The sequence below is a fragment of the Erpetoichthys calabaricus genome, chromosome 17 (genome assembly GCF_900747795.2).
Source record: "Erpetoichthys calabaricus chromosome 17, fErpCal1.3, whole genome shotgun sequence".
In the NCBI taxonomy this organism is placed as follows: Eukaryota; Metazoa; Chordata; class Cladistia; order Polypteriformes; family Polypteridae; genus Erpetoichthys; species Erpetoichthys calabaricus.
This window is the reverse complement of record NC_041410.2, coordinates 96753129-96776881: the sequence shown is the minus strand read 5'-3', so window position 1 is coordinate 96776881 and position 23753 is coordinate 96753129. Positions and strand designations below refer to the sequence as shown.

Below are 23753 nucleotides of genomic sequence, written 5' to 3'. Positions count from 1 at the left end.
GTGACTGCAGCACGGGGCAAGAACCAACCGTTAATGGGACGGCAGTAGACAAAGAGACAATTTAGGGTCACCATTTAATGTTACATAAGCGTCTTTTGGATGTGGAAGGAAATCTGGAGAACCCTTCATAAAGTGCGTGGTCATTGGGCCTCATTTATCGTAAAGTATACCCTCATCAGGCATAACTGACCACTAGCGGTCTGGTCATCAGATTCAATTAATACTAAGAATCCTAACACTGGGCTTCATTGGCCACTGAATGCCTGATTACCAGGCTCCACTGATCATAAACTCTCCAGTCACTTTGCCAATTTACCCATTAAGTGCCTGATTATTGGGTTTCAAAGACCATTAAGGTCATTGGAATCAACATATCATAAAGTGCCTGCCCCTTGGACCCCATTTATCATAAAATATGCCAGCGTTGAGCTTCACTGGCTACAAACTGTCTGATCATTGGGCTCTGTTTATCATGAGGCGCCCAGTCAATGATTTCACCTGCCGTTAAATGCCACATTATTGGACCCTCCTGACCATACAGTCCTTAGATCCTATTTATCTTAAAATATGAGACCCAGTGACCATTAACTGTCTGATTATTGGGTCATTTCTATCATTAAATACCCAATCATTAGGTTTCATCCACCATTAAATGCCATGTTATTGGTCCCCCTTGACCATAAAATACTCAATTATTGGGTGTCATGGGCTATAAAGATCTTTGGACTTAACTAATCATAAAGCGCCTCATCGTTGATTGCAAGAATCCTAACATTGGGCTTAATTGACCATTAAATGGCTCCATCGGTCATAAACCCTCCAATCGCTGGGCTCCGTTAACCATTATTGGGTTTCATAAATCATAAGGATCATTGGACTCAACTCATAATAAAGGGCCAGGCCATTGCACCCCTTTTATCATAATATGCCACCATTGGAGTTAACTGTCGAACATTAACTGTCTGATCATTGGGCTCTGTTTATCATAGGGCGCCTAATCATTGGTTTTGCCGACCATTATTAGGCCCCATTGACCATAAAGTGCATGGTCTTTGAGTGTTCTTTATCAAACATCCAGTTATTGGGCCACAGTGCCCTTGAAGTCTCCAGTCACTGCAGTTGTAGTATGTGTCTCCTGGAAAGAATGAATTAGGACCAGGAAATGAACGTTTAAGGGCAAGGTGAAAGCAAAGCCAGAAGGAAGTTGAAAGTCAGAACCTTGAGTAAGAATACCAGTCATCATGACATGAAGTCGAAACTCTAGAAGTCAGAACAGGAGATCTTTAACTAACTAGGCAGAAGGTCTCTGACAGAACTTTGGTGTTTCAAGGGGGCTTTTTGGCGTTTCTTCAGTCCAGTGATTTGACACTGGGTGGTGCACGCCACCATCTTTTATAGTGTCAGGTTGGTGATGTTACCAAACTATGAGGTGACTGCAACTCGCTTGACAATCGTGAAAAGCATGGCCATCAGAAAATGAACAAAACGGAGTCACAGTTCCAAATAGAATAATTAAGCAATAATCCAAAACGAAATCCCAACTAAAACATAACATTAGTGAAGTAATATTCTAGATAGTGAAGTGTCCAATCATTGAACATGAAGCACCAATCTCTGGGAATCATTGACTATCAAATGCTTGATTAATGGGCTCCCAATATTGGTGTTCATTTACCGTAAAGTGTCTGATCATTGAGCCTCATTCATCGTAATTCATCGACATCTAAATACCAAGTTATTGGACTCCCTTGACCATAAAGTGCCTGATCATTTGGCCCCATTTACCATAAAGTCCCAATCATTTCGCCCAGTTGATAATAATGTACTCAGTCTGTTGGTCTCAGTCTCCTTGGCATTAACCTGAGTGTCTCTTAGGCTTGAAATTCGCTGTAAAAATGGTTAAGCCCGAGTGTCTCTGTGTTGGGTTAAGCTGCATTGTTCGCATGTACTGTGTTAGGCTTGAATAACACTCGGTGCCATCTAGTGGATAAAATAAGATCATGCTGCAAAATGAAAAATCATAAATACAGTCAACCCTTCATATTTATGGGTTCCGCATCTGCAGATTTAACCAACCACAGAACACAAATACTTGAAAAAAAAATCCAGAAACTTCTGATAGAGCAAAACCTGAATTTACTTCATGTCAAGCACTACGCTGAATCAATGTGAGTGAAGTGACATGTCGGCTGACCCTGTGGGATGCCAGCTTGGGGAGTTGTGGTCAGGTGGATATGCTGTCTCTCCACTCTCGCACCTCGAGGCTCCATGATGATCCTTCCACTGTTTCTCCTACATAACCCTCCAGTGTGGTGCTGAGGTGTCACCCGTTAGCTCGGGCCCTAATTTGGGGTCCTGAGGTGTGGTTCATCGTGTGGTGAGTGTGACAAAGCACTGTATCAGTGCATACTGCCAACCTCAACTTCCTTTATAGTCAAGTTTGATCGATTTCTTGGTGCACCGCCCGAGGCCATGAGCGACTGTGCCAGTGCCAGTCTGAGGTCCTTACTAAACCATCCAATTGGTACACACAGGGACTTAATGAGTGCAAGTGCACAGTGTTAACTCTCAACATAATAAATAAAAATCTTTTGAAAAGTGACATGTCCCCTGCCGAAGTGGGCCATAAGGTCCTTGGAACAAATCAAGCATTTGTACAATAAGGCAGGAAGAAGCTGAAATTCATGGAAGTGTCAGTGTGGCTAATGCTGTTAGAAGTACTGTAGACTTGATTTAAAGTGTATGAGAGGACGTGCGCAGGTTGACAAAATGACCAAACACTAAATGCTACTGACCCTTATATAGGGACTTGAGCATCCAAATATTTTCAATTCCCCCATGGATACCAAGGGATGACTGTATTTCTATGCTATTCTATTTCTCTATTTCTTTGATTTTTTGTCATTCTGTAGTAACTTATCAATATTCATAAGTGGGGTGGAGCCTTCAACCAAAACATTACAATGACATGTAAATGAAAAAATGTAAGCAGGTGACATCACTGATGATGTGTCAGGTGACGTGTGCTAAATCAGCTGAAATCACCTTGAAGTATCCAACCACGAAGCTCCCGTTCTGATCTTCTTTCAGTCATTCATTTGCCATCTTTTGAAAAGATGATGCCAGATCACTAAGTGCTGGTCAGGCTACCCGACTTTTAATCCGTTCATGCTGGTGGTTGGTTGTTGACACTCAGAACCCCCATCTACTTTAAAGGGGGCTTGTCTTAAACTTTTTGGATTCTTTCATAACTTAAAGATTTCCCCATTCTGAACCAAAGGAGCCCATTTCTGCGCATCCTTCATTCCTTCAAAGCCCACTAGAAGGTGACAGAAAGCACTTAAGGAAGACAAACACTAGAAGCAGTGAAATGTAAATGAGGTGGGAACCCCTCAACAAAAACAACCATTCATTTACTAAGGACCCTAACATGAGTGGGGGACGTCCTGTCACAGTTCAAACATTACACTGGAGAGCATTTAAAGACAGAGGGCGCCACTGTGCCAAATGAGCACTCGCCATCAGTCACACAGCCAGCCTTTGGGACATGTGGGGCTGCCATCAGTAAGTCTCAAGGGGTTTACAGATGTATGAATTGGCATTCTAGGGGTGGAGGTGGAATGTGGGGATTTGTTATGTGATAGCAGTGGCCCTGGCAATGGAGGTGTGCCCCCTGTCTGCATTGCTTAATTACTGCAAACATAAGCTTCTTTGTAGAAAACTGGCAACTCTGATCTGAGTTTATTAGGCTGGCAAGCTTCATGTCTTTTGGTCGGTGCTGCTGACTTGGCCTCCATAGGCTAGTAATGAGTTGAGGCGTTAGAGGGCCAACTGTGGAAAATGTCTTCACCCCTTGGAAGGCTTCACATTTTCTTGTTAAAGACAACATGGAATCCCAGTGGATTTCATTTGACCTTTTTGACAGGTGCCAGGCACACAGACAATACTTCTTTTTATTATTTTCAATTATTACAACATTGAGGTAAAGGTCACAGTCACTCACTTATGTATTAGTTTGAACATTTTTAACTGTTTTATAGTTTGGCTCATGTTTTATGTATGGTGTTAGGACAAGTGGATTCTCCTATGAATCAATAAAGATCTATCTGTATATCTATCTATCTAGTAAAAAGCTTTAAAAGAAAGTTAATGAAGCCATAGACTTAAACATTTTTTAGTTATTTAATTATTTCTCCCACTTATTTGTTAAAAAAAAGAAATAGATGTCATTATACCGGGAAAGTATATGGTGTGTTTCACCACTTTTCATATATCTATCCATGCATCCAGACAGAAGTAAATGTCAATTCACAGTGTAAGTATATGGTGCCTTTCCCTGCTTTTCATGTATATCTGTTAGTGCCTTTCCATATCTATTGAATTATCTATCAGACATTGCCTTTCACTGTCTGTCTATCTAATACATTTTTAGAGAAACCCCCTGGTGCCACCTTTGCCTTCTTTCTTCAGTCTTTGCCAGTGCTCAGTGCCAGTTGTAATTCCTGGAGGCATGTCCTATGTGGGCAGCACTCAGAGTTCTCGGGAGTCTGCTTTCAAGTCCCCAGGAGTGTAGTTTTAGTTTGCATGTTCTCCTGATACTGTACCTGCACTGGTCTTTCTCTGTATAAACTGGTTATCCTCCCACATGCCATCATTCTGGAGCATTTGGCTAACTGGACCATTATGAGTGTGTGTGTGAGAGTGGGCCCTGTATCCCGCCCAGCGTCGTGCCCTGCCTTGTATCTAATGATGCTCTGTGGCCCACCTGTGACTCAGAATTTGATGCAGCAGCTCAATGATGGCAGGCTGGACATTGGGTCCTCTTTGAAATGCACTCCTAACTTGTTACTTTAAGCTCTTTGATACTTGATAAATATTTTTTGTTTCCCAGTCCTGTGTCTCTTTTGAACGTTCATCTTGCCCAGTTCTGATTGCCATTACAAGGCCCACATCAGCACAGCAGAGCGTGCTTTCTTACCAGCTGCCAATTCTTTCACGCAGAAGGAAGCAGAAATTTGCAAAACACAAGACATATGTAAATGCAGCGCTCCGGGTGTGCGGCCCCCGTGGAGTAATCCTGTTTGAAGCTGCACGGTGCGCTTTCTCTTTGATCACGTCAAGTGTGCAGAAGGAACATAACTGGCAGCGGCCACCGAGGCTTAAACAGTCACGTGGACGGTGAGAAATCCTAACAAAGAACCGATATTTAGCAACAGGATGTTGGTCAAATACACCTGTGAATGTTTGATATTGTGTGGTGCCTCAATTTTAGGTTTTTGCGTTTTTCTTGCTCTTTGAAATCCAAACACAAATGGCGGCGAACCCAAAATGTCATGCCGTATAAAAATTTCCAAGAAAAAGAAAAAAAAAAGCCTTTTGGAAGCCGGGTGGACGCCGATTGTCTTTCCAGGTTTTTGTGTGACTGAATGAACCCTGAAGGGGGGGACAGCAGTTGAAAGAATTAAGATGGCGAGGAGAGAAGAACAGCTTGAGTGCATCACATGACGTTGGGCATCCAAGCACGTGGGCAAAAGACTTGTGGGGGGAAGGGGGTTATTGGCACTTGTGTTGGGCTCAAGGTTCCAGCATCCTTTGTTGCTGCCTGTCTGGAGTCTGCAGACTCCTCCTTGAGGTTTCGTCCAACATGTCTGACAACTGACATTACTAAACTCTGGACTGGCACCCCATTCAGAGTTCATTCCTGCCAGGGTGGGCTCCAGGATCCCATGACCTTGAATTGAGTTGAGCAGTGGTGACTCTTCATGTCTTTGTCTTCCCTTGAGGTAGATAGATAGATAGATAGATAGATAGATAGATAGATAGATAGATAGATAGATAGATAGATAGATAGATAGATAGATAGATAGATACTTTATTAATCCCAATGGGGCACGTAATTCATAACCAAAATAAAACATCTAATTCATCAATAGCCAGAATATTAAACGTGACCCCCCCCCCCCCACGCCGTCTGACTTACTGTAAGTGCAAGATGCAGTAGGGGGGTCTGCCAGCAGTGTGTGCTCCTTTGCTGTTTTGTCATTTAGGGTCCTATTTTCTCCATTTTATATTCTTTATTATGAAGATTTTACCAAAAATGTCTCATATGCCATACGCTTCACACTCGGTGATCAGGAACAAGCAGGATAAAGTCACACTTTAAATGAATGTTTTGTGTGTAATATGCCCAAAGCAAAAATAAAATGAGTGCGACTGATGTACCATTATAGTCTGAGTAGCCATGCATCTCGTGTCCACAGGTGTCGCTCGGTTTTTCTTCAGTCCAGCTTGCCATGTCCTTTGTATGAAGTACTGAAAGAGGCCACGTGCCCGTCTCAATATGGCTGCCGAGACAGAGTTGTCTTCATTGTGGAGAAGTGGGGAGAGAGGTGGAGACGAGAGACCTGTGGTTTTGTAACCCTTGTCTCAAACTGGTCCGACTTCTTTTGGTATACCAGAGACCACCGTTTCATAAAGTTCTGGGTTGTGACTCAACATTGTATTCAGTGGTGAAGGGTCATGTAAGGTTTGCAGAGTGTCTCACGATGGTTCACCACGGGCCATTTAACTGATCGTCATTGCTCTTCTGTGACTTTCAGTAGCGATTCTCCAAGGAGGACAGCAACCCCAACACAACACCATTACTGTCAGTGGTGATTCTGCACGTGGAACCAATCTGATGGTCGTCCTGGAATGGATCACCAAGGTACCAAGACAGGCAAGACTGAGTCAGAACAACACTGCTGTGGACCAGTGGGTGCAGGCCACTCCCTTAACTTCATCCAATCCTGTTTCAGCTGCCGTTCCAATGACCAATAGAATACGTCCTGGGTCATTCACTAATAAAAGTGCTCAGGTACAACCAGCCCCCTAAGCTGCTTTGCTCAGCTGTGGCCTGTCCTTAGCCTCCCTGCTGGGTGTCGCGTCCCCTCCAGGGGTTCCTCCTTGTCTTTTTCTTTCGTATATCCATTTTATTTGTGTTTACTTGCCATTGCTTGTCATTTAGGGCGGCACGATGGTGCAGTGGTAGCGCTGCTGCCTCGCAGTCAGGAGACCTGGGTTCGCTTCCCGGGTCCTCCCTGCGTGGAGTTTGCATGTTCTCCCCGTGTCTGCGTGGGTTTCCTCCGGGCGCTCCGGTTTCCTCCCACAGTCCAAAGACATGCAGGTTAGGTGGATTGGTGATTCTAAATTGGCCCTAGTGTGTGCTTGGTGTGTGGGTGTGGTTGTGTGTGTCCTGCGGTGGGTTGGCACCCTGCCCGGGATTGGTTCCCTGCCTTGCGCCCTGTTTTGGCTGGGATTGGCTCCAGCAGACCCCCGTGACCCTGTGTTTGGATTCAGCGGGTTGGAAAATGGATGGATGGATGCTTGTCGTTTATGTCTCATTGCCTTGGAGATTTTCCGTGTGTTTTGTGGGTAGCACCTCCAAACCAGTAGTGAGACCACCGCCAGGAACTGTTCTCTGCCCTATAAATCTGGAGTGTCTCCCACAGTTCATTGGTGGTTTGTTGCAGATGCGCTCAGGAGTTGGTGAGTTGCGGTGTTTTCTCTGTGCTTTGCACTTTTCTGATTCAGGAATTTTTTGACCTTCTTCTGTAGTTTTTCGACTATGCTCTGGATTTTGCTTCTGCTGCAGCACCCCCTGGCAACGCCTGCGAAACCCAACAGGGCTGAACAAAACGCCAACCCCCATGAAGCCCTGGGGGAGTCCGAGGCACCGCTGCAACCCAGGGAGGCTGCCATCTAGCGTTCAGGGGGAGATGTGTTTTCCCATGCTTGCTCCCCTGGTACATACGCTGCAGGGGCATCCCGGCCGGGCATGGGCCCCGGCCATCCGTCACAGGCTGAACCCTGTTTCTTCTAAATTGTTGTAATCGCATGAGCAGACGGGATGCGATTGTGATGTCCTAACTGGTAATGATGCCGAAATTCCCTTTGCACAGCAGTCCGAATGTCACCCTTCTTATAAAAGGCTTTCACCGCGGACGCTCGCTCGTAGGGCACCACTCCACTGCTCCATTCTAACTAATGCCAAAGGGGTTCTAAATGAGGTCACATTGTTGCCAAACCACCGCTGATGCCCCAGGGTCACCAGCACCTCGTTCCAGAATTTCCCATTTCCCTGCACCATCCTGTATAATGTGCCAATGTCCCAAAGCACACTTCATTCAAATGCAGCAGTGACTCCAGTTCACTCCACTGACCTGCACAGTCCACAGTTCTCAAGCCTTTGGGATGAGGTGGAGTGAAAGGTTCATGGACTGTTGATGCTATTGAGTCCAAATGGGACACCAGGGATTTCACCAGTCATAGAGGTGCCTACTTGGTGCTGGATAGTTGGACCAAACAAAATGGCCGCTGACTGCTTATGGCAACAGAGTGCATTAGACCTTGTGAAGTGCCTCAGTATGGCATTTGCTGTAGAAAGGCGCTATGTAAGGTACTGTAAAGGCGGGTTGTTTGCAGTGAAGGAAGAACAGAGCTGTGACCTTCTTGCTTTGACTCATCTGCTTGGTGCTTGTCGAAGTGGATCTTGCATGTTCTCTGCATGCCGGGATATGGATTTCTTCACCCATGTCCCCACAAGTATGTTTGTTAGGGTTCACTCCTGATGATGCAGGGTTTGGCTCCGGCCTTCCAGAACACTGCATTGGATTTAGTGGGCACACAGCCTTCACTCTAAAACGTGATAGCAACGCCCTCATTGTCTTATTTTGCAGGACCGTTTGACAGTGAAGCTCACGATCAACGCCTAACCCTAAGGCTAACTAACCCTGACTCCATCATGCTGGGTGCAGCTGAAAATGCCAAGCGACTGTGAATGCCCCATATGTGACATACTGAAAAGTGGCAGAACAGTTTCATCTTCTGTCATTTTTCTATTTCATACTGTAATCTGTTGCTTTTTTTTTTTATTTCACGCCAGAAATTAAAGATATTAAACAGCAAACCACATGAGTGCCATCTCAGAGAGAGGGACAAAAGGAAAAAACGTAGCAGGGCACAGATGTGCCCACCCTGGCATTTGGGGGTCTCCTAGAGCAATCAGTTTTCATGCTTCAGTAAAGTCCTCTGTAGTGGTGACGCCAGGGACACTTCCCAGGTCCACGGGCCTGACAGGGCATCAGGCTCCCCTCTCCCAAGCCCCACAGCCAAACATGGTGATTGAAAATGCAATTACTCAACCAAGTGTTGATATTTTCTTGCATTTGTAGGAGTTCAGACATAATAAAATCATTATTTACATTCCAATAATTTGCATTGCTTTACTTGAAAAGCTGGCAATTGGAGAAAAACACCGTCACCTGTGTAGCCTTGGCGTGCAAATATAGTAAAGCCACGCGATTACACGAAGCGGGAAATAACGCGGTCGTCATTCGGCTGCCTCCTTCCTCATAAGTGATGCCAGTAATCTGCCATCACTAGTTTGCTGGAACGAAGACTGTCCTCGCCAAGGCTTGATGAATAGTACGCCGCTGGACTTTGCTGACATGTAACGTCGAGCTACTGATGCTCACAAACTGTACTCTGAACATCCAGCGTGGCTGAGCGATTCTGTAAAACTGTAAACAAGAATGTTTCAGCCGTCAGTATGTCTGAATCTCCATTAAATTAAATTACTCAACCAACACAGCCCACCACGTGTTACCAGGTATAACACAAATCCAGAATAATCGGGACGGTTGTCTTACCTTACAGGGGCTTCTGTCTTGCTTTTTCTCTTGCAAATTCATTAATGAGTCCACATTATGAGTCGGTTCACTCTGTGGCCATTAGAGAGAGCGTCTTCAAATGTCTGTGTGTTATCCTTGTTTCGTAGTTCGTTGTTGAACCTTAGAACATTGGAGAAAACCGAGACGAGAACAGGCCATTCAGCTTAACGCACCTGTCCATCGTATTCAGCTCGATTGTCCAAAGTATCATTGGGTTGAGTTTTCAGGGTCCCCAAAGTCTTGCTCTCCACCACATTACTTGATTATTTATTCCACATGTTGTAACATTTTTTGCAAAATCTGCCCTTAGCAAGAGTCCAGTCTTGTCTCCATGTTCTTGTTAGCCTCATTTTAAAGTAGCAGCCTCGATCCACTGCACTTAATTTAAATACTTCAGTCATGTCCCCCCTTCATCTCCCCTTGTCTCTCCTCATAGCTCAGAACACTTAGTCTCAGAATCAGCCCAGGTACTCCTCTCTGGACTTTCTCTAGTGCTGCTGTGTCTTTTTCATAATTTGAATCAAAACTACACACAGTACTCCAGGTGGGCCTCACTAGTGCGTTATACTGTATGTCTTAACTATAACCTCCTCCTTTAAGGGGGCCAAAATCCTAACCACCGCCCCTGGGTTCAGCTAAGGAGGCTCCGTTGGTTCAGTTTTCATGAGTGGGGGGCCCCTCTGACCTTTGGGACCCTGAGTGTAGGCCCAACACCAGATGGGTGGTGTGTGGTTTCTTTACTGCCACATATTTCATTAAGAGCATTTTTTTCAGTGGTGGGCTCCCCCTTGGAGAGTCGCCAGTCATAGCTTAAAAACCCATCAACCCCTCGCATGACACCTCACAAACCGTATGTGACTCATTCCCATTAAATACAGTGGTGAGTCACAACCCGGCCCATAGTTTAATAAAACTGTGCTTTAGAGTGTAGTCGGCAGGATCCTAACAGATTAAGACAGCCTGATCTTGGCCTGTGTCCTTGTGTGCAGCAAGAGTCCTTTTGAAATAAGGAGCCCATTGCTATTTCACAAATCTCTCGTTTAGGGAATCCATTACAGATGTAAATAATTAACAGGTCTTTCTGGAACCTTCCTAGGGGGTGGTGCTTTTGGGAACCAAAAATTGGTCCTCTGTGACATCGCTGTGAAGACCCACTTTGGCAGCTTTATTTTTAAGAGTGAATGCTAGTGAGAATCCAGTAGCAAATGAAGCCACAGACAATCGGACCCATAAATTTCCGGTTATCTGTTGTCATTAATGTAGCAAGACATGAGCAAGAATAAATCATGTGACTAAATAACAAATTCTGTTAGCTGCTATAAAGTGGGCACACTGGCATCCCAGAGTTCGAGACCCCCCTGCAAGTCAGACCATCGATGTGACACTCATTTACCTCCAATGGGATTTGTACTTCCTCTTTTTAGCCTTTTTCATTTCCTGTCATTTTTCATTTAAAATTTCCTTCATGAAGTTACAGTGTTGGTTGTGCGTGCCATCTGTTGGAATGAAAAAAATAAATGCATTTTACTAGTTCTTGGAATGAGCATGTCAAGAACGATGCCCATGAGTGAGCGGGTCGCGAGTGATGTTGTAAATATTGTGGACTCTTTATTGAATTCTTTATTAACACTTTCTTATGTTGGGGGGGGGGGGGGTCTGTTGCTGGTATTGTTATTCGGAGACAGCTGAGTAAAGCAGCCACTGGTTATTGACGAAGGGGAGTGATGGCAGGTGGGCTCTGGAGTGATCGATGTGTGTCTACAGTGGTCAGATGTGGAGAGGTGTCCACCATTGAGACCCCTGAAGAAGTAATGAGCTTAAATCAATGAAGTGTCTAACAAGGTGGGTGTCCGCCTGATGATCCCTGGGAAGCATCTACAACCACTTAAATCCCACATTATGATCCCCATGCTATGTCCTGAGATAGGAACTGCTTATTTAAGGGATTGAAACGTCCAGTTCTATGTGTTGAACTGAGGAGACATGCAAGTCAAATGTTCATTTCACATTTTTACAGCATGTTGTAAGTACAGGTGGCAACTTCAGCTTAAACCCTGAGTCTCAACGCAGGCGCCAGGGTGCTGAACTCTCTTGTGTACTCTTTGTTCACATATGACAGCTGCAGCTCCAGCATGAGCTTCGCTGATGACACCACCACCATAGGCTCAATCTCTCTGTCGCCATCATGTCTCATAAATTGACCAAAGTGCCCCAGATATCAGCCTGCATCCCAGCAGCCTGTCCAGAGGAAGTGCACAAAAAGGCAGCCTGGCTGCCACTACGTTGGCTGGCTTTGGCCTACACTGGGCTAAAAATGAACTTTTAACTTCAAATTTCAAATATATACAAAGAAATCTCAACAGTTTTTTGGGAAAGGGGAAAACCTTTAATTTGAGCACAAGCATAGTCCTGCAAAGAATCTTTATAAATAAAATTATTTATTGAATGAAAAGAATACAACGGCTCAAAAAAGAGTTGCAATAACAGGCAATGGGATAAACACCAAATTCAAATCGATAAATGAAATCTGTAATGCAGAAGCAAAAGCACAAAGTCGTCCACGAGTAATAAGAGGAAAGCAAAACTCCACTTCAGAAATCACCTTCACCAGAGAACATTGAAAATGACCCGCCTGGACTTCACCCGCCAACCTGCTTTTAGAGGGCTGGGGTGTTTGGGGGGGGTGGTTCTTTAACAGTGATGGACAGGTAGCCCCGCCTCTTGGGAGTCACCCACAAAATGCAAGTCGTGTGAGAGAACCACAAAACACATATAGATAGTGTATCATAACTACGTGGAATAAAATTAAAAGACAATACATAATTAGACAACTAATGAAGGAACAGTGCAAAGTGACCTAGTGTACAATAAAACCTTGGATGGCGAGTGTTTTGCAAGACGAGCAAAGATTTTTAATAAATTTTAACTTGATAAACAAGCGAGGTCTTGCAGTGTGAGTAGTACGTATACGCTTTGTCTGCCGAGCGTCACGTGATCACAACTGAGCCGATGGTGATTCTCTCTTTCTCGCTGCGGGATTGTGGGTAATCGTCTCCCATGTTCAGTCTCAGTCGGCGTGCCTCACTTGTGTACTGTGTACTATGCATTGTGACCACGCGTGTGTGTGTAAAGCATTTTTTTATTTTGTGTCCAATAAGGCTGTAGCAGTGCGAGCGATGACTCTGTTTAACGACAATGCAATATCCCATTTCCGTGAAATCCTCAAAAGGAGACAAAAGCAACTGTCATTGGATAGGCTCCTTGTTAAAGTCACAAAAAAAGAAAAAGATTCCAGTGAGCCAACAGATAGCAGAGATTCCGTTAGTTAGAGTGAAAGTCGTCCTACACAGTAACCCTCCTCCTCCTCCTCCTCTCCTCTCTCTCGTCTCCCTCACTCCAGCCATGATTGTTTTCAAAAGTAAAGTGTAGGTTAATTTGTTTTATGTATTTTTACTTTATATTTTGTATTAATCATTTTTATATGAATATTTTTGGGTTGTGGAACGAATCATCTGAGTTTCCATTATTTCTTATGGGTAAATTTGCTTTGATATACGAGTGCTTTGGATTACAAGGACATTTCCAGAACAAATTATGCTTGCAAACCGAGGCACCACTGTATAATAAAATTCTGTGATCTGTGTGTCTGTGTGTGTCTCACCAATTTTGTTGGCCAGTCAGGCTTTGATTGCTCAGCCTAACGCGATCGACACAGGAAGTGCTGGGCAAGAGAGGTTGACACACACGTGTATACCGAGGAGAAAAGGCGTAGGAGGAACACTGAGAGTCAGCTTCAAGGGCAGGAAGTATTCGAGAGAACACGAGTGATGCTTTCACAGCGAGTAATGGGGACCAGAGGAGAGGAAGAGGCAGATAGGAGGTGAGCAAAAAAAACAAAAAATGACATTAGAGTCTGAGACGCAGGCTTTATAGGAACGCCATTGAGAGAGAAAGTGCCAGCAAGGACAGCTTGAGACACACACGGATACCGAGGAGGAATGGCATCGGAGGAGCCCTGAGAGTCACCTTCAGAGACGTAAGTATTTACAAGGATACAAAAGCTGTTTTCACCGCGGGTAATGGGGGTCCATCTACCATTGGTGGTAATCAAACAGGAGGAGAGCAGGGCACCTCAAAATGACAGAGTCAGAGAAGCAGGCTTTACGGGAACGCCATCAAGAGAGGAAGTGCCAGCCAAGACACACGAGGAGACCAAAGAAAGAAGTAGGACACTTAAGGCAAGAGATATCAAGTATATCCAAATGTACTCTTAATATCCTGTCTTTGTCAGGTAACATAATTATTTAAAAAAAATAATGGAAAGCAATGAACAATAATGAAAAGTGAACAAAGCAATTCAAACATAAGCCAGATGAGCAACCCTAAATTGACCCTAACAATCACCTGTGATGATGAGATGGCTTACAGAGGAGAGGTGTGCCATCTGACGTGGAGGTGCCACAATGGGCATAGGCTTCAGGAAGCAAGTGGCAGACCACACTGTCATCAGCACCACTGGGGCTGTTACATTGGTGAGATACAAGTCATCGTTAGGGCTTTGTTGTTTAATATTGTGTAGAGAATCCTTGGGTTTCAGAGGGGTGCTGTATAATTAAAAATCGGGTTATTACACATGTGTAGCATTAAGTTTCATTGAATGAACACCACTGATGACCTCAAGTGGGCACAACACATTCTGCCTCTTGTCAGGAATCCTCGCCTGTGCCTCTACTTCCTCAGACGACAGCTCACAGTCCTCCTCTGTTTCCTAAGGGGTCTTCACAGTGGAGGCAGGGGCCAGGCAGGTTTCCTCTTTCATCTGGCCTCCATTTCTTCTTCTGTTCCTCATGCTTCCGTCCATCCTACTCTTCTTCTGCCAGCCGTAAGCTCTTGAGAGAGAGAGAGATAACCGCACAGGCCCACACACACTTACGCAAATGCAGAGGAGGCCCATATTTGCATGTGAATGCCGCTGAAGCCTCTCCTTGATTGATCAGCTCCTCCAAGCGTTGGCGTCAGTTGGAATAAAGGATCCCACGCATCATCTAAAGAAATGTGAGGCGTCTTATCAAAGAGTCTTATCACTGGCCGCTGGAGTCTACATATCCAAACTGTCTTGGCCAAAGTACCAAAGGGGGGAATTGGCGGAGTGGGAAGGAGACCCTGGATTAGAGCGTACCTGCTTGCCGGAAGTTGAAATCATTGATCAACGCATCTCCAGTTGTGCCATGCTGCTCTAAGAGGTCATTTCGAAATTTGAACAAAAGCAAATGTTGTTAACAGTTTGGAGGATGAAAAGAATAAGAAAAAAAAAAGAATTCACACTCTTCTGGTCGTGAAACTGCTGACCACACGCAAATCATTATCTGTGGCCTCTGAATCCTGACAGACGCATTTCGTGGCCTGCAGTGCTCATGCCCACCACCTGCCATGTTGTGCTGCTAAATTCAGCTGTCCATCCATCCATGTTCTGAAGCGCAGAGGGTCATTTCAGGGTTGGAGCCTATCCTGGTATGTTTGGGACACCAGCCCATCACAGGGCATATTCACTTACTCTGGCCAGTTCCAGTGTTCATGTGTTTGGGTTGTGAGTGGAAACCAGAATGCCAGGAGGAACCCCACACTGGCACAAGGAGAACATGCAAGCACAGGAGAAACATGAAATTTTGAAGCCAGAGCATTGGAGCAAAAGGGCAGCAAAGCTCACCACATCTCGACTGTGCTTCCATTATGAACATACAGTGAATTCAGAAAGTCTTTTTACACATCTTGCTACATTGTGTGCCTTCCTCTAAAATCTTTTCCTTTTTTCCCGCACATCAAGCAACAGTCGATACCCGAGAATGAGATTGACTTTCCATGGGTGCTGTAGGCCAGGTGTCAGATCAGGGATAGGCATTAGAATGGGAGGAGGGCAACCCAAAAAATGGTGCCAACGCTGGGACTACCGCTCCCATCATGCAGCAGGAGTGCACCGGGACTGATGGGAAGACAATGCTGGGTAGGAGCCAGACTGCTGTGTCATCATAGTCCATGGGTACATATGGCGTTCAGGTAAGCGTTTCGTTGTCTCGCTGGATGGCAACTTATTTCTAAGAGTGCGTCTTTTTCTCCCATCGTGAGTCGCATTTAGCCACGTTGAATTGCCAAAAGGCAGCTTTTCCACGTTTTATTTACACCTCGGCATTGCTTTGGCTAGTTAATAATAAGATCATTTGGATATTACTTTGATTAGAATTGTTCAATGTAAGGGGAATGATGATACAACTTTAATAGTTTACTGTATTCATTTTACTAATACAGACCGTATAGTGACCTATAATTTGGACGTTTTCTGACCGCTGAAGACTCGGCTGGCAATTCTTAACTGCTGGACTTTTTGTAAAATGTTTTACTGTATTAATGTGAACTGAACATTGCATTCGTAAACTAATGTAACCTCGTTCTGTTACAATGGCCTTGCGAAGTCTGCTCAATCAAGGTCTGCACATCGGGCCCCCCAACCTGTAAATCCAACACCGATTCCAAGTTTTGCTCAAAGGACAACTGAGCCTCTTCTCGGTGTCCCTGTGTGTGTACAGTGGGGGAAATAATGATCTGGTCCCCTGCTGAATTTGTAAGTTTGCTCCTTTACAAAGAAATGAACAGCCTCTTAATGTTTATGGCAGTTTCATTTTAATGAAGAGAGACAGAATATCAACAAAAATCCAAAAAAAACACATCACATAAAAGTTATAAATTGATTTGCATGTCTTTGAGTGAAATAAGGATGTGATCCCCTACAACCCAGCCAGAATTCTGCCTCCCATAGATTGCCAATCAATCAATCACAGATACTCCTGATCTCAACTCGTGATGTGTATAAAGCCCACCTGTCCACAGAATCCATTTCTTCCTTTCCAACCTCTTCGCCACCAGGGGGCGACACCAAAGAGCTGTCAAGGGACATCAGGGAAAAGGCTGGAATGGGCTACAAGACCACCAGCAAGATGATGACAACTGTTGGTGTGATTATTCAGAAATGGAAGAAATATAAAATGACCATCAATCACCCTCGGTCTGGAGCTTCATGCAAGGTCTTGTCTCATGGGGTGAGGAGGATCACAAGAAAGATGAGGGATCAGCCCAAAACTACACAGGAAGCGCTTGTTAATGATCTGAAGGCCGTTGGGACCACCACAGTCACCAAGAACACCATTGGTAACACGCTACACCATAATGCATTGAAATCTTGCTGCGCCCACAAGGTCCCCCTGCTCCAGAAGGCACAGGTAGAGGCCTGGATGTTTACTGGCAAACTTAAGACGGGCCTTGTCCCTGACATCCCTTGACAGCTCTTTGGTGTTGCCCCCTGGTGGTGGAGAGGTTGGAATGGAAGAAATGGATTCTGTGGACAGGTGTGCTTTATACACAGGTTGGGAGTATCTGGAATTGATTGATTGGCCATCTGTGGGAGTCAGAATTCTGGCTGGGTTGTAGGGGATCAGACTCTTATTTCTCTCAATGACATGTGTGACAGATAGAGGCACTGTCGACCCCTTGAACCCTCAGACCAGACGTCAGACACCAGATAAAGGTCCAAATAATGGTTTATTATAATAATACAGTGCACAAAGCACCCTCCTCTCCACAATACTTATACAAATAATCCTCCACTCTCCCAGGCGCTTAACCACCCTGCCTCCCAACTCAGCTCGATGTCTGGGATTACCCATGGTCCTTTTATATTCCCTGGCCCGGAAGTGTGTTCAATCCCTCAGTCCGTGTGATTCCTTATCACTTCCGGGTCAGATAAAAATTTCTCTTCTTCATCCCGGAAGTACGTTGTTCCTTTTGTCCATGTCACCTGGATGCACTTCCAGGTTATAAGGCACATAGTATTCCCTGTGCCTCCCTACAGCGTCCCTTGGTGGTCCCCATGGTATCCAGCAGAGCTGGTTATAAAAACTACAAGGTCCATGAGGCTCTGCTGGAATTCGGGGAACTTCCATGCTGCCGGGAGAGCTCCATCTGGCGGCCTGGGGGTGTTGGCCGGGATGACTGGCCGGCCATATACCACACATGCAAATCAATTTATAACTTTGATGTAATGTGTTTTTTTCTGGATTTTTGGTTCATATTCTGACTCTCTTCGTTAAGATGAAACTACCATAAATATTAGAGGCTGTTCATTTCTTGGTAAAGGAGCAAATTTACAAATTCAGCAGGGCATCAGATATTTATTTCCCCTCACTGTATATTGAACTGCAGCCTCATGATTGGCTGTTTGGAGAAGCAGGTGATTTGCATTAATGAGTAGGTGGAGCTAATAAAGTGGCCACTAAGTGTGAACTTGTTAGAAGAACGCAATGTCAGAAAGCAGGTGATGGATCTGCAGAACAATACGAGATGTAAAAATGTCTGCAACTGTCCTCCATGTCTTCTGATTTAAATAAATGAAATGTAAAGCTACGTTCATGGGCTTCCTAAGCTGAGGTTTAAATTGCTTTAGTTTACCCCAGTTTCTGTTTCGCTATCTATAGAGCCAAATGAAAACCTGTGGAGAAGCAGCATGGACTCCCCTGTGCACGATTCGCTGCTGCTTGGCACTTAATTCTTTTCCTTTACTCTTTCGAATGCCTGATGGCGGTGACAGACGTGGAGGCTAACTGCCAGGAGTTGGAGCTCCGTCACGTCACGTGTGACAGGGTAGCACCACATGTATTAGTCCTCGCGCGTTATCCCCATGAGCTGCACTTTGTAACTTCCTGACAACAACCCAGCCTGGCTTCACTTAGGTGGGATCATGAAGGCTGGCCAATGCCAAGCGAATAAAGCGCCTTCCCCCTGAGTGTCACACGACCCCAAGAATGGAAGCTGCCTGCTTCACTTTAATCTCTTGCCTGTTTTTTTTTTTCTTTTCTTGTCAGATCCTGGCAGGAGAATTAACGGCTTTCATCCTCAAGATAGACGGTGAACGAGAGAAGACCATCACTACGGGGGACTGCTGCTACTTCAACCCGCTCCTTCGCAGAATCGTGCGATTTCTTGGTAAGCTCCCATGCTAAACTTGACTTATAGATACATCCAGTTTGCTTGTTATTCATGTAACTATTTCACCCAAATTGCCTCGGATCTTCAGAAAATAAAAAAGCAAAATAGGCTGCGAAGCCCTCACTCTTCGTTCATTAGTTCAGGTGAGGATGGTGACACACTGACTTGGGCAGGACATGCAGGTCTTTATATTATCATGAAATGCTCACCAATGTACTGGTCACTCATCTGACTGCTCTCCCTCCAAACGGACAGAGAGATTTTAGAGTGAAGGAATCGGAAGAAGAAAGCAAGGTCAAGGAGAAGCCCACCCCAAATTGAATAAACCAGGAACTACCGGCACATATGTTATTAGCAAACCCACCCAGCAGCCAAAAAAATGACAGCAGGCAGGGACCCTCTTTAGCTTGACCAGTTATGGCCTGACACCTCGGGCTACCAGTCCCAACCCACCACAGGCAGGCTTCGGCCTGCACGGGCCCAAAATGGGAGGCTAGCTTTTTAAGTTAAAAATGTATGAAGTGTCCCCAGACATATGAAAATGCCCCTCTTGGGACTGAAACGGTGTAACCTCAGGTTAGATGAGACAAATGCAAACAAAGAATCTTTATAATAATGAAGGAGCTATTTTGTATTCAGCAAATGGAAGCAAAAATGGGATTTGGACAGAAATAAGGCAAAAAAGAAAATTAATCCCAACATGAAGTCCAAAATCAGTAAACCAAGAATAAAAGCAATAATCATAAGAAACAGAAAACCAAAGGAAGAACAATCCAATAAAAGGGCAGGCGGGCAGTCCAAGCAGCAGTGATGCCAGGGTGGCCCTGCCTCCTGGGGCTCCACCTACAAAACACTGGGAATGGCAGACTGTTGAAAAGCTACAACACATTAATCAACAATTAACAAACATAATGATATTAACATAAATCTATGAAAAATACCTAAAAAAATAACAATAAAAGAGAAAAACAGGGAGTAACCGCTGCCTATAACAGAACAGCAAACGTAAGGATAACTAAATTGAGTGTCCTTTTAGAGATGAATAATAATGGAATTAATCTCCAGTATCAACAACCATTAAATATGGAACTCTGCACGATTCTAGGAGAGAGGCAGTTTTATAAAGTTTCTGAAATTATGACGTCCTTGTAGACTGAAGCCTGATTGGTTGGCTGTAAGAGCTGCTGTATAAATTTGTGACCTGTGCTGGCGTCTCTGAGTGGAGGAGGAACTGAGACGGGGTGCCCTCCTGAGCAGAGACACAAATCGGCCGCACATGTGGTCATCTGCCCATAATGTGTGCCCCTCTTCAGTCCATGTGGTCTTTAGGCCCGACTCAGACATCCAGTCGTTGCTTAGCCGTGGGCTGCCTTGCGTGTAACCGGAGTCCCATTAACTTTGCCTTTATGTGGCCTTGAGGGGATGGCCAGAGCTTTGCACATAATGCCCTACTGCTTGGTATGATTTTATGATGCCATCTTTTCTTTTCCTGCTGATGTTTACTGGCGGCCCTTTTCTCTTCCCAGGTGTTTACTCTTTTGGACTTTTCACCACAACCATCTTTGCAAATGCTGGCCAAGTGGTAACTGGCAACCAGACTCCCCACTTCCTAACGGCTTGTCGTCCTAACTACACCGCCCTTGGGTGCCAGTCTCCCATGCAGTACATCACAGAGAGACGGGCGTGCACGGGCAACCCAGTGGTCGTGGCAGCGGCAAGGAAGTCGTTCCCCTCCAAGGATGCGGCTCTCAGCATCTACTCGGCGGTTTATACGGTGGTATGTGTGGGCTGGTGTTGGGTTTCCTGGCAAAGTGGTACTTGTGACAGAAATGGACTCCTGGCCTGTCATTTCAGACACCTTTTAGTTTGGTAAATTGAGCAGAATTGTCATCTTATCCTAATTTAACACCAATGAAATTTGACAACATAGAGTAGCTGAACTAAATGGCAGAACAGGGATCTGAGTTTGGCTCAGCAGCTGGAATGCAAAGCTAGAAGGCCACACAAAATTACATTCTGCTAAAACAGGGGGGCCCGTATCTAAGTCTGGTTATGAAGTCTGAGCCCACAAAGCTCAAAAGTAGGCCTTAAAACACCATGCACCCTGAATCTAAAACTCCAGAAACAGGACTGTGACCTGCACATCTTAAAAAGAGTCAGAGCCTATGAATCCCTAAAATTGGAGGTCCCTCAAATTCTGCTAAAACCGGACCCATAACTGAATCTGGTTATGATGTTCAGGTCCTCAACGCTGAGAAAATGGACCTGAGAAGTCAAAGCACCAAGTAGGCCTGGCCCTGAAACTCGAGCAATACTGTGGCCTGCACATCAAAAAAAAATAAAATCAAAGCCCATAAATTCTACAAATTGGAGTTTCCTAAAATTCTGCTGAAATCGGGTCCATATCTAAGTGTTGTTATGAAGTCCAGGCCCATGAAGCTCAACAACAGGCCTGCCAGGTCAAAGCACCAAGTAGGCCTGGCCCTGAAACTCAAGAGCAATACTGTGGCCTGCACATCCAAAAATATGCCAAACTCTATAAATTCCCAAAATTAGAGAGGAGGATAATAACAATGAAAGTTGGGTATTAACAGTATTCTCATAATAAAGTTGATCAATCAATAATTTAAAAAAACACTAAAAGCAAAACCAGAAGAAACTTCAAAGATCAAAACACCAGGATGAGCAAATGGAAAGGTCAGAAGTCCACAAGCCTTACAAAACCAAAAGGTAACAAAAATCCAAAAACAGGGGAGCCACACGCTTTTAAATAGGCTGTGGAGCTCAACGTATAGAGGACAACTGGCAATGCAGACATTATCATTAAAGAAAGTTACAAAATACGTAATTGGAGACACAAGAAAGAAGAGACAAGAACAAAAACCCTTTCACAATCACACACGTCCTTTGTAAAGCCGTAGACTCGAGTGCAGTAAGTAGGCCCCGTGAAGACTGGCAGGGTCAGCGTGGCCGCTGCATATCACACCCTGAACTGAGCGGGCGCTCCCAGGTCACCCAAAGGACAGATGCCTACCTGGTCTCCTGCAGGTCATTCTTACCTTATGGTCATTCCAGGTGAGTCTGGACGCTTTGTGACTTAACAGCAACGCTTGTCTTCTTTATCCAGATGTACGTGACGCTCATCTTCCGCACCAAGGGGACACGGCTGACGAAGCCGGCTGTGTGTCTGACTCTGCTCTCACTGGCTGTTCTGGTCGGAGTGGTGCGGGTTACGGAATATCGGAATCACTGGTCGGATGTGCTGGCGGGCTTCCTCACGGGGGGCTCGATCGCAGCGTTTCTGGTAAGTTTGGCTGGAGGTACAATGCACCGGTGTCTCACCGATTTTTAAACAGAACTTGGATCAGACCATTTGTTCACGTCCTCGCCTCATAGTGTGTCCTTATGGACCGTAATGGACAACGTATAGGAATGCTCCGCTCAAACACGATATTTTTCTTATATGCTACTTACCTTGTATTGTCTGTAGTGATGGTCAAGAAAAATTCCCGTTCTCATATTTTCATGGAGATGCAGTAATTCAGTTTTTACGGTAACAATTTCATTTTCATGTAAAGTTTTTTTATTTTTTTAATTGTATTACCATTCAGGTTCTTTCTTTACGTGACGTGACGTATGTGTCGCATGACCACACTCGGCACGTCGGTTACATCACAGATTCTGCCGGTAGAAGTGTGTCGCTGGTTGTTTCACGTGTGATCCCTCGGTTGAGTAAAACTTTCTAGTGTAGTTAGCTTATGTCACAAGTAGGCCCGGGCGTCAGGTGGCGTGTTGAACTCCTTTTCTCATCCTTGACTCGTTTTATGGGTTTCCTTATCTCATCATCTGTCTCTTTCACTGCACCAATACGCTCTTGGAGTGTTCGGAGCGCCTCCTTGTAATGATTCACCTTCCCACTTCAGTGCATTCCCATGGGTTTCTGGTCGGACTATTCGGAAAAATGCGAGGCCGCTGTTGATTTGTTAAACAACAACATAAATGTATTGAATGTGTATCACCTCGCTCCAAATGTAATTCGAAGACAAAAAAGCATTTTGGGCTGACCAGGTTATATGTTTTAGTTTTGAACAATTGACTAAGGTTAAAGGTCAACGTTACATCACAGTTCAGATGATTCTGGTAGCCTAGTTTTGTCTTGAGTTGTAATCCTCAGTTTGTAGAGCATTTCAACCACAGTTAGCTGCTGAACACTGCCATCTTCTGGTCATTTGTGTGCTTTGACACCTGCATATCGTAACAGAAGAGCGTAGATCAGGGGTTCTTAACCCAAGGTCCATGGATGGGTTTCAGGGGGTCCGTGATGGTCAAATAAAAATGAACATTTATATTCACTACAAAGCCCAGTACTGTAGATTTAGAGTAGATGTAGTAGTAATGGTAGTAGAAAACGTAGCAGTAGTAGATCTGTTTTATAATTATAATGAGTGACCGTTACGTTTTGCATAAAAGGAGTTTTTACTTAAAGTTTAATCATACTTTGTGTATGTCATGTAAGTAGGAGACAATCAAATCTCGATAAATAAAATGCGTTATATTCATTGCATGAAAGTTGTGTTTACAGTGCATCCGGAAAGTATTCCCAGCGCTTCATCACTTTTTGCACATTTTGTTATGTTACAGCCTTATTCCAAAATGGATTAAATTCTTTTTTCCCCCAGAATTCTACACACAACACCCCATAATGACAACATGAAAAAGGTTTACTTGAGATTTTTGCAAATTTATTAAAAATAAAAACATTGAGAAAGCACATGTACATAAGTATTCACAGCCTTTGCCATGAAGCTCCAAATTGAGCTCAGGTGCATCCTGTTTCCCCTGATCATCCTTGAGATGTTTCTGCAGCTTCATTGGAGTCCACCTGTGGTCAATTCAGTTGACTGGACCTGATTTGGAAAGGCACACACCTGTCTATAGAAGGTCCCACAGTTGACAGTTCATGTCAGAGCACAAACCAAGCATGAAGTCAAAGGAATTGTCTGTAGACCT

The 23753-nt window shown here is 44.6% G+C and overlaps 1 protein-coding gene across 7 annotated transcripts in view; it reads left to right on the top strand.

Moving 5' to 3' along the window:
• Positions 1–23753, top strand: part of plppr2a (phospholipid phosphatase related 2a) — a 66457-nt gene that overhangs the window by 32798 nt on the left and 9906 nt on the right. For all 7 annotated transcript variants that reach the window (XM_028823397.2, XM_028823394.2, XM_028823395.2 and 4 more), the window contains 3 exons: positions 18620–18740; positions 20270–20520; positions 21871–22047. In XM_028823397.2, the coding sequence (XP_028679230.1) occupies positions 18620–18740; positions 20270–20520; positions 21871–22047 (549 nt within the window). The remainder of the gene's footprint in view (positions 1–18619; positions 18741–20269; positions 20521–21870; positions 22048–23753) is intronic.